The following is an 11,182-nucleotide window of genomic DNA, read 5'->3' on the forward strand; positions in this document are numbered from 1 at the left end:
CATGGAGAGTCTGTGAGACGGATCCTTTCAGGGACTTTGCTTCACCTTTGTCGCCCTGTTTGGCCCCAGAAAGATGGCTGGTCAGCCAATGATGAGTAAGATTCGGAGCTGGGGGGTACAACTCAAGCCAGGCGCAGCTGGGTGGGGACCAACATGGTGTTGATAGAGGTGGGCACAGCCCCCTACCTTTCCCTGGCTAAGGAGAGCTTCAGCCTCTGTGGCTGCATTCCTTCCCAAAACCTGCAAGGGAAGTGATTCAATGGTGTGCTCTGCATCTATTCATATATACAAAGGTTTTTGTCCCGTGGGGAAGTACAGACATCCTGAGACTTACCATTCGGCTGCCTGCAGGCAAGGGTGATTGGCTTGAATCAGTTTCCTATTATAATGTATGGGATTCACAGATCTTGAGATTGATAAGCTTTATCTCCTTTACTTCCCCACCTAACTAATAAAAGCTAAAGATTGGGGCTCAGTCCTTGAGGCTGCAGTCCCTTGGCCCTTCTTGCACTCTATTCTTGGCTACTGTCTTTCTTACGCCTGCGCCACCCTCCTTGCTCCCCACAACCCTGTCATGGCGCGACACTTGTCTATGTGGTTGTCTGGGTAAGTGGCGTTGGGAGGCTGCCCCACAGAACTCACTATTTCTGTCACTCTCCACCAGGGTGCTGAGATTTGATATGGGGGCTGGGGGCAGTGGTATTCTGGAGGCTCGGGCATTTTGTTCCCCACTTGGCAATTGATTCTCATATCTATAACTTGTTTGTCAGGAAACTGCCAAGGGAAACATGATGACTGGGAAGGAAGAACCTAACTACATCCCAAACCTGTAACACTCCCATCTTTGCACTTCCAAAATGCACTGCCATTAACTGTCTCCCTCATTAGATGGTAAATTGCCTGAGAAACTATTATTGATTTTTATATCCCCAGTGCTTAGTACAATATCCAATATATATTAGATGCTCAAAAAAATATTAAGTGAATGAACGTTGGCCATTCTAGGACCTACCTCATCAATCCACCCCTGGCCACTCTGCCTCTTTTCCTGTCAGGTAGACCTCTGGTCATTTCCTAGACAAACTGTGGCTGACCTAAAACCTCTGTGTTTAGCCCAGCTGGTCATCTTACACAGAATGTCCTCCACCCAAACTCAGTATTCACACTCTCCGTTGAATCTTTTCCAGCTTGTTCTGCCCATACTCATTTCCTTTTCTAAATGCCTCTTGTACAGTTTAGTACTTTGTTATTCTCTAACTAGAGTGTGCCAGACTTACGTTCTTCACTAGATTATGTATGACCCGGTCTTGACTTACTTCCATGAGACATCATCAGGCAGGGTAAAGTTTGCGAGCAGAGGATCTACCGTCCGGTCCCTCTAACTTGAATGAGGTAGGGAAAGTCACTTACCTTCCCTACGCCTCAATTGCCTCATCTGTGAAAATGGGGCAGGGGAATGACTGTCTCCTTGAATGTGTCATGGCATTGTAAGGACCAAAATACAAACACAATGGTATTTGCAAAAAACTAACATATGATTTATACCTCTTAGAATGTAGAGGTATAATAAATTGGTTCAGAGGAGAGCTTAATAAATGCTTATAGATTTACTTGATAATCACTAGTTGCTTATGGGCATCTCATTAATGGAGGTTGAGCTATTACTGTAACCCTAGTGAGGATTATTATTATTTGTCATGATAGGTGAGTGATCTGGTCCCTTTGCAACTATTTCAAGGAAGGTCAGCTGGCTGAAAATGTTTAAGAAATACTACTGGGAAATCTCCTGAAATGCAGTTTTACAATTTTTATAAGTTTATCATTATTGTATTTCTTAAAGCGAATTCTTGGTTATTAGGGATGTTAGTCTGTTTGGGCTGCTATAGCAAATTGACATAGATGGGGGCTTATGAACAACAGGAATTCATCGCCCACAGATCGGGAGGCTGAAGTCCAAGGTGGAGAAACCAGCAGTGTCAGCATCTGGAGCCTGCTTTGTGGTTTATAGACAACCATCTTCTCACTGTGTCCTATACGACAGTAGGGATGAGGGAGCACTCTGGGGTTCCTTTTTATAAGGGCATTAGTCCCATTCGCGAGACTCTACTCTCATGACCTAAGCACGCCCCAAACAACCCCACTTCCGTCCAAACAGCATCACACCGGGGATTCGTATTTCAATATATTGATTTGAAGGGACACAAACATTCAGTCTGGAGCAAGGGATTTATACTCCAACACAGAAATCATCATAAACATCATTCTTACCTTCTTCCTTACTATTACTTCCTTGCATAATAACACGATCTTAACTTGAATTTTGATCGCAGTATAGACTTATGTGGACAGTTGGGCAGGATCTCTTACCCCCCTGTCATAAGTGAGAACTCCTAAGGTCAGGCAATTTGAAGGTCGGAGAACCTGGAAGCCACTGACACGGGACCACAGAGCTCACGTGGAGTGGGGGTTCCGTCTTCTTTTTAGTAAGGTGAGGGAAAGATGTCAGAGGTCAAGGCCTGAGCTATCGGTAAGGATATAGGCTGCTCAGTGTTTAGCCTTTCAGGCATTTAGCTTTGGTGGGATGAGAAGTTAAAGCTTTGTTTAAAACAAAATCCCTGGATCATCTTTCCTATATATTACAGGAATATAACCAAGAGTTCTGTCTGTCATGATGAATATTCAAAATATCTGCGCTGCCAAAAGAATCTTTGAGGCCAATAAATAAAACCTCCAAATATACTAGGTCAATAAAGAACTTGGACACTGTGTGATAATAAATTGTGACTTACTAAACAGTTTAAGATTTAAAAAAAAAAATGTGTTCTTTTACATATTTAGTTCAGAGCAGAAAGAAACAAAACTAAGGAGAAATGTAGGAAAATTAGGTTTCATGAAAGGAAATTTTGCTTTGTAGAATCACTGACTTCATAGGCTGAAGAATTATTAGAATTCTTTTATGTAGAGGATATTTTATGTACTAGAAGATTCCAAAGCCATGATATTTTAAGACATCACATAAAACTATTTGTGCATACTTTTTACAGCATGATCCAAAGTACAAATATAGGATGAGATCCATTTTCTTTGACTTAAAAATTATATGTCAGAATCTAATAACATTAATTTTAAACTAAGCCCATGAAAATAGGTACGCAAAGGAGGGGGAAAGTTTAATAATGTTTAGCTAAAGTGATTAACATACCCTACATTGTGTGAAAAGGTAACCATTCCACTCAGTGTATTTCTGTTTATGACTCAAATTCTACGAGTAGTGGCCTAAGTAAATGTGTATACCGGAGCTGTCGGATACAACAGCTGCTAGAAACATGTGGCTATTTAAATTAAAATTCAATAAAATTCAAAGCTCAGCTTCTTATTTGCACTAGCTCCATTTAAGTGCTAAAAGCCACATGTGGCTAGTGGCTACAGTATTAGACAGAGGAAAGATAGGACATTTTGCAAAAAGTTCTATTCAACAGCAGTCCTCTGTGCTGACTGCATAGGCTGACGTGGTTAATGAGCAGTCATGTGAAAGGGAGGAAAAGTTCAGAAAATTTTTCCAAATTAGCATGTCTCTGCTCAATGTTTCCAAATACTTCTGTTGTTTTACACACACACACACACACACACACACACACACACACACACACACACACACGGCTGAGTCCTGGTCACCATAAATCGTATCTTTAGATCTTCCATAACCACTGCTTTAATATTGATGAAACAAACCTTGAATCTGCTGCTTGAGAAAGACAGTGATTTGATGAATAACTTAAAAGGATTCTCACTGTCACAACAACCGGTTTTCCATTGAGGAGCATACACTTTTGAATGCATGATACTTTATTTAAACGCCCGTATTTACAATGACGACAAAGGGAAACTGCAGAGTTGAGCCCAGTGGCTGCATGCATTGGGAGGACAGGTAGACTCTAGTTTTACGGAAGGAAATATGGGCTGAAAAATAGGCAAAGACCGGAGAGCAAGTTTCATTTTTCATCACCACATAGAAGGGTCTTCCAGCCTGTCAAACAGAAGCAAAGCATGTGAAAGAAGTCTCCCAGCTTCCTGGGAGGCCTGCAAAAGTGAGACATTCTGTTCCGAACTGAAAGATGATCAGAAATGGTTGAAAAGGCTCCTGTGGGCATTCTGAAAAGGAGGCCATGCAGAATGTCAGAGCAGGGGACAGGGGCATCATGTGCAAAGCACCAGCTGAGTAGCTTTCACGGGAGTCTCAGGCAAATCTCAGAGGGACTATTTAAAAGGCCCTGTATGTTTCAAAGAAGCCGAAGAACTCTGCAATATTTCTGAAGATGAAAACTACAGGAATCACACGAAATTGTAACAAGAAAGTTATTGTTGCTCAACTCTGAATATGCTTCCTTTTTCTTTCCTGCAAGGCTTTTTACGTAGAAAGACGCTATGTGTTGGACTAGAAAGAACCCTTTTTAATAAAATAGCATTCACAGGCAACTTCAAGGCTGTCCAGTTTTGTCTCCTTCTAATTACACAGGATTGCGGCTGTCAATCAGGGTGCAATGAACTTTATCTCATGCACTAACAGCACAACTTCAGGCCACCAAACAAAGAACAGCTGTAAGGAGGTCTGGGTGGTTCCTTTTCTTACCCTAAGTAAAAAGAGATTACCCTAAACTTTCTGTAGCAACATCATAAGCATGTCCATAACACAGGAAAAAGTATTTATTGATTAGTATATAAAAAGAGCCCTTACGGATTTTCCATCTGCTTCCCCTGCATTAGCTGCTTAAATCTGGCTGGTATCTACAGGGACAAGAGCACGGGAGTTTTATTCCAGTCCAAATGGATGTTTCCCTCAGACAAAACAAACCTGGAACTCTGGAATTGCACCTTTACCTTGGCTGGCCATTTCACAAGAGAACAGAGGGATGGTGGGAAGGATGGTAGTGGCTCAGTGGGCCACCCGCTCTGTTCTCTAGGGAGAGCCCCAATGAAGAGTGACACTCAGGTCACACTCACTGAGCAAGTGTTCTAGTGACCTCTTCTGGGGAACTTGGTTCTTGCCATTGTCAAGCTCTGGGTTTATGGCAGACCAGCTTCCATAGAAATGGATGAACCGTATGATCTTATTGGGGGTAAAGGCTAGAAGCAGCAGACACATGAGCCAGTAATGAGAAAAGAGGAGCATCAGGATTCTTTTCAGCAGCCCTCCTTGTCCAGGAGGCGCCGGAGGATTCTAGCCCAATGCTTGACACCCAGATATTGGAGGGCACCTCTTCCCAAAACAGTGCACACTCCAAGAAAGCCCCAAGGCTACAGACAAGCCCCTAAGAAGAATATATTGTTCAACTTTCATTCACTGAATGCAATAAATTACTATGTGATGTCAATTGAACTAAAATATGTTAAAAAGTAAACAGGAGCACCCCATCATTTACCTCCAGTTACATGCAAAACCAGGATGATTAGAGTAAGACTCATGAGGCACATTTCTTAGGGTATCTAGACATTCCATGTAGTACACAAAAACTAAAAATTACCCCAACCAAAGAAGTATGGTTGGTCATGTGAATGTTGAGATGGGGACTCATTCTATGTTCCCCCAATTCTAACCCAGTTAGAAATTCTCTCTAGAGTAATTTCTGGGGTAAGTCACTCATATTTAAAGTTGTCAAAGAAGCACCAAATAAACTTGGGTAGAAAGTACTACCCCACAGAAGTTTAGAGATTTGCAAATTAGTACATGAAAAGAAAGGTCCTCCCTTCCCTGTTCCCCATCCTCATTTCTGCTCAGGTCCTACCTGGTCTGAACGACCCTCTTCCAATGCTTCCTCCCCAGGCAGCCCGCTCTGATTTCCCTTCCCTGGGCACCTTGAAATCTACAACAATGTCCCCACACAAGTCTTTTCATACCTAGTTCTGGGAACATTTTCTGTGCTTTCTCTCATCAAGAGGTCTGAAATCATCGTCTCGGGGCTAGATCGTTTTCCATATCTAAAAAGAAAAAAAAAAGAAGGAAAAGTCCTTTACAGCAAACTTGGAACATTCATTAACAGCTTTTGAAAGAAAGACGTCTCCCATTTGGGTTAAATCTAAAAGTTATTTTCAGTTGATCATCTGCTAACAAGTAATGTACAAAGCATACATTATCAGAAACATCATAAATATGATCTCAAATCACATATCTATAATATTGTTTAAAATACTTATATGACTTGGCAGATTAAACGCAACCAAAATCCCTAATTCTTACCTTTTTATATCACAAACAATACATACGTAGGTATACTGTATAGCAAGGTGACAGGAAATAAAAATACATTAAAGTATGATTTTAAATGTTTCCATAATTAGTTAATTGGCTATGAGTTCTAGACCCACCTGTGTCTTCCAATCTCAGTTTTCTCATGTGTAAAAACAAAGTCATAACTCTTGCTTAAATCAGAGTCTTTGTGAAAATCCAGTATAAGTCACAAAGCTTTGGAAGTGACAAAGTGATACACAAATGTAAGTTATTGCTGTGGAAATCCACCCATTCTTACAGAGAGCAGCAGAACCTGGGTCCTATATTTTCCATATTTATTTGGGGCACCACAAGCTAAAAGCCTTCTCTCATGCTGTGATTTTAATGTGCCCTGTAAATATAAAGGAATCCTACTGATCCATAGAAATGTTCTTGGTCTTTTTTCTCCCGTGGCAGGATATGAATAGGACAATGCATACTTTCCTGCCAGGATGGCATATGTTACTTGCCCCAGGCAAGTAAGTACACGAATTCCTCCCTCCCTCTTTTCCTTACTCTCTCGCTGTTAAAGAGCCTAACAAGTCTATATATAGTACCAAGTTATAATTTTTGAAGAGGCATTTCCCCTTTCTCATAAGAGGCGTTGGACACTGGCCACCAATTTGTTCACAGACAAAAAATTAACCTGGCATGGATTGACTAGCTAATTGGTAAACAGAGGAAAAAACCTGTCTGAGCGTATACTCCAACAGCCTATCAAGTACAATTAAATCTAAGCTTTTTGGAAAGATTTCCTATTATTGCTCCTTTGCTGGGACTCAAGGGAAACAAAAGCAAAGCAAACTCCCCTGCCCCCATCCTTTGTAAGGTTTCCTCAAAGATTTTCTTGGAGTTGTGATAGCGGAGTTATTTATTCTGTCCATCGGTTGGTTTCACTCATCTTAAAACTCTTGGGCAACGTTAACTCATTTATGTTCATCATGCTCCAGTGAATGAAAAACCTGGCCAGTATTTTCTCCAATTTACCAGTAAAGAACCTAAGTCTATAATAGGATTTGCACGATCATAAAGCAGCACCCAGGACAGCGCCCTTCCCTGTTCTTCCTTCTCTAATTAATCCTGAATTATCCTTTTTCTGTACAATGCTTTAACTTTCAAAGATGGAGTCTCTATCCCCAATCTTATCCCCCAATCTGGCTGCACATTAGGATCACCGGAGAGCTTTGAAGTCCAAGCGCCACCTCCACCTCCAGGTTTTGATTTGGCTGGTCAGAGATGCAGACCAGCATCAGTACATTTTCAAAATTCCCCAGGTGATTCCAATCTGTGACCAGGATGGAGAAACACTAATTTGGGGCTGGGTTTCTCAACCTTAGCACTATGAACATTTGGGCTGGATAATTCTTTGTTGTAGGGGGCTGTCCCCCTCACAGTAGGATGTCTAGTAGCGTCCCTGGTCTCTACCCTCTAGATGCCAGTCACACCCACCCCCTGTTGTGACAACCAAAAAGGTCTCCAGACATTGTCAAATGTCCTGGGAAGCAAAAAGTCAGCCCCAGTTGAGATGTAGGGGGTTGTATAAGCAACATGTGGTAGACCCATGTTCTAGAATAAATGATGCTGCTTTCAGAATCAGTGAAGCAGGGTATACCGCTTAAAAACAGGGACTGAGTACAAGTGAGGAAAGAGTACTTATGCCAAATTAAAACATATTCACAGAGGACACTGTAATTTTCAAAATGACCAACATATACATATGAGTGGGTGTGTGAGGTAGGAAGGTAATGACATCCATAATGGAGAGTACTGGTGTAGATTATAAACCTCTGATGGTTTCTAAGGAGGAATCTGTGCGAAGATTATACAGAAAACTCTGCTTCCAAACCAACTCATTCTCACTGAACCTGAATCTTTTCCCATGAAGCTCAAGTCTCTTTCCCTTATTTTTTCCTCATCAAAGATGTTGGAGATCACATTGGCTGAAAGTGATGACAACATCCAAGGAAAATTAGTAGGAAGGCTCCAATTACATCACCCCTCTTCCTCAGAAACGTTCCCTAAAAAAGTTGCATGAAATGTTCTTAGTTCCATGGTCTATAAAATGGAGATGATTACCCTCGCTTCAAAGCTTTGAGGGAAAGACTGAACAAAATCATGCCTAGAAAAAACATTTTGAAATGCTATAGCTTTATACCGCACACGTAAAACCTCAGAGCAATAATCATTACAAAAATAAGTTCTACTGCATGTGATAACTGACAGACTAAGTAACTAACAAAGGTTTTCACAGAAAAGATAACAGTATCTTTTTTACTTGTACAAGTTCTTTGGTCTGATATGATAGCATCAGCAAGAGTCTGAAGCAGTTAACTTTCTGAGAAATCTATTAGGATATAAAACGTTGTTGCTTTTCACTACTTAAAATTATCAGGCGTCAGGGATCATAAACCAATACTATTTAATTCAGGCACTTCCAAGTATTTCTGATTCTATGTAAATTGAAAATTAAAAGAAAACTTTTCAGCATGAAACATCTTTTTAATGAAAAAGAAAAAAAGGGAAACTTTATTTAAGAAATAGAAATTCTCTCCACTTTGGATCCTTTCCAACTATTCCCTGACTTGCAAAAGTAAAAATATGACAAAAATAACACTTTACCAAATATAATTTAAACATGTTAAATAACATTCTTTTAAGGGGCTCGTCGTATTTAGCTTATTAAGGTCATTTGATCTCAGGAATTAAAATAAACAAACCACTTTTGGGGTGTGGGGGGAGAAAATAGTTCTATCCGTCTTTTCCCAAATGCTGCTATTCAATTGGCTCTGGACGGGTAAGAAGTCTGGCAATGTCTAAGTCTCCTCCTTGGTTTCTGATGTTTTCCTTGCACACCCTGCTCTCCTTTAACCCTACATCACCTCCCTGGCGCACCCGCGACCCCTTCCGCAGGGTACTTTCCCATCCAGGTCCTCAAACAGTCCCCCAGCTGCTCGAGGAACAAAAAAGACACAGGGATGGGTGGGAGGAGATGGCCATCCTAAGGAACCTAAATCTGGGGATCAGGATTTTGTGACTGGAGTTGCAGAGGGTAAGCACTCAGTGCCCTGAACAAACAGTGACTGAGAGTTGACTAAGTGCCTGGTACTGTCCTGCCCTGGGATATAAGGAAGAAAAAGAAATGGTCCCTGCCCTTTCTAAGATTCCCAAGGACCTCCGGGGGTGCAGGCAGGGCGGTCCCGGAGTGGGTCCCGCGGCGCCCACCCACCTCTGCCGGGTGATGAGGTTGATGTAGTGTCGCAGCGCCGAGTAGTATCTGGCCATGTCCTCCGCAGGGGCGTCCTCTCCGGGGTTGTCCGGCTTGGAGGGGTACGCCTCGGACAGCGCGCCCAGGCACACGAGCAGGGACAGAGCAAGGGTCAGTCCAGAGAGCCCCAGTCGCTTGCTCCCCAGCATCTGCGGGCACCGAAGGCACAGCGAAAGGGGCTTGGGGGTTCAGAGGACACACGCCCCGCACGTCCCTCCTTCGCCTCCTGCGCCCACCCCCCTGCGCCCACCCCCAAACCGAATCCGCACCGGCCTCAGGGCCGCGGAGCGAAGCGCAGCGGGGCCAGCGAGCACCCCCCCGCCGCCGACTCAGGCACCACCTGCGCCGGCCCGGCCCCTTAGCGCCACGGAAAACTGCGCGCAACTTCGGGCCGAGTCGCAGGGCCCAAGAGTCACGCCGCGAGAGGCACAGAGCAGGGCCACCCTGCGCCAGTGTAGACACTTTACACTCGGAATTAGAAGTTCCTCCCGCTGGGTTGGGGAATGATCACTTTCCCACCCTGTTCCTCAAATCCCTGTGACGGGAGAAAAGTTTCTTCCGGAGACTTTTGGTCGGCCCGGCTACAGGAGCTCGACGGCGGCGCAGGAGATTACTTCGGAGTGGCAATTTGGGGGAGCGGGGAGAGAACGGCCCCCAGGCCGGTCAGTCTCGGGTCCCAGCCCAGGATCCCGAGAGGTGGCGGGACGCAGGGCACCCAAGCTCCTGGGATTCCTCCTTGGGCGGCGCCGCCTGAGAAGCCTCCCTGCTGCGGAGACCTCTGAGCAGTCTGCCAGGTGTCCCGGGTGGGGGTTCTCCCGCCAGGTGCTGCGGAAGGTAACCCAGCGGACCCCCAGCCGGCACAGCACGGGCCGCGGAGAAGGGCGGCTGCATAATCAGAGGGGACAGAAGGCGCAGGTGGAATTCAGTCTCCACGAGGGAGCGTCTCGCCTGCGTCGGGGCAGAGGCAGGACCGACAGGATTGGGGAGCCGGCACGACCCTCCCTCCCAGCGCCCCGGGGCTCCACAGGGGGCGAGGCGGCGCCGACCCCCCCTTCGCTCGGGTCTAGCTGCGTGGGTAATGGCACTCACGGTGGCGGGCTGGCCTGCGGGCGTGGCTGGGCGTCAAGTACTCCGCTGTCCTGCGCGCCCCTCCGAGGATGAGAGCCGGCCGACGCAGTGTGGAGAGTGGGTCGTAACAGGGCTTTTATGGTGCTCCTTCGCAGCGGCAGGAGGGGCCTTGGGCAATCACGCTCGGTGACTCCCACCCACCACTTCCCGCCCCCCGAGTGGTAGGGGGCGGGGAAAGGGGGGACAGGGCTGGAGCTGCAGCCGCAGGAGTGTCAGCAGCGGGAGCCACCCACAGCCCAACTCTCCCGCCCCAGGCCCTACCCGGGGAGGGGGGGCCTGGCGCCGAGCGAGCCAGGCAGCGCGTTCCGAGGGTGCTGGACAGCGACAAAGCCCCGTCCCTGTCCGCAGGCGCGCAAATCCCGCTTCGCTTCCCTCTGGCCCCATCTAGTCTGCCAGAGACAGGAGCCCAGATCATCTTGGTTGCCTGTCACCGGGACCACCAATTCGTTTGGAGCCAGGGCAGCGGGTACTAGAATCCTCTACTGAGCGGAGTATCTCCCGGACTCCAGAGCAACGGCGCGGGG

General features: G+C 45.4%; 1 protein-coding gene across 1 annotated transcript; it reads right to left on the reverse strand.

The window, feature by feature from the left end:
• Nucleotides 1-3,834: 3,834 nt before the first annotated feature.
• On the reverse strand, nucleotides 3,835-10,834 carry NPY (neuropeptide Y). Its single transcript, XM_081079368.1, has 4 exons — nucleotides 10,620-10,834; nucleotides 9,492-9,679; nucleotides 5,896-5,976; nucleotides 3,835-4,027 (listed from the first exon to the last, which is right to left on the reverse strand). The coding sequence occupies exons 2-4, from the start codon at nucleotides 9,677-9,679 to the stop codon at nucleotides 4,003-4,005; spliced, it is 294 nt and encodes a 97-aa protein (XP_080935494.1). The 5' UTR covers nucleotides 10,620-10,834; the 3' UTR covers nucleotides 3,835-4,002.
• Nucleotides 10,835-11,182: the final 348 nt, after the last annotated feature.

This window comes from Rhinolophus hipposideros, assembly GCF_964194185.1.
Source record: "Rhinolophus hipposideros genome assembly, chromosome: 18".
NCBI classification, from domain to species: domain Eukaryota; kingdom Metazoa; phylum Chordata; class Mammalia; order Chiroptera; family Rhinolophidae; genus Rhinolophus; species Rhinolophus hipposideros.

Bases quoted from the DNA above. Each gene is read 5' to 3' on its own strand.
- NPY (XM_081079368.1), bottom strand. From the start codon at position 9,679: ATGCTGGGGAGCAAGCGACTGGGGCTCTCTGGACTGACCCTTGCTCTG. The intron at 5,977-9,491 runs GTGGGTGGGCGC...TTTTCTTTTTAG, and splicing joins AACCTCATCACCCGGCAGAG to ATATGGAAAACGATCTAGCC. The intron at 4,028-5,895 runs GTATGAAAAGAC...TCTGTTTGACAG, and splicing joins GAAAATGTTCCCAGAACTAG to GCTGGAAGACCCTTCTATGT.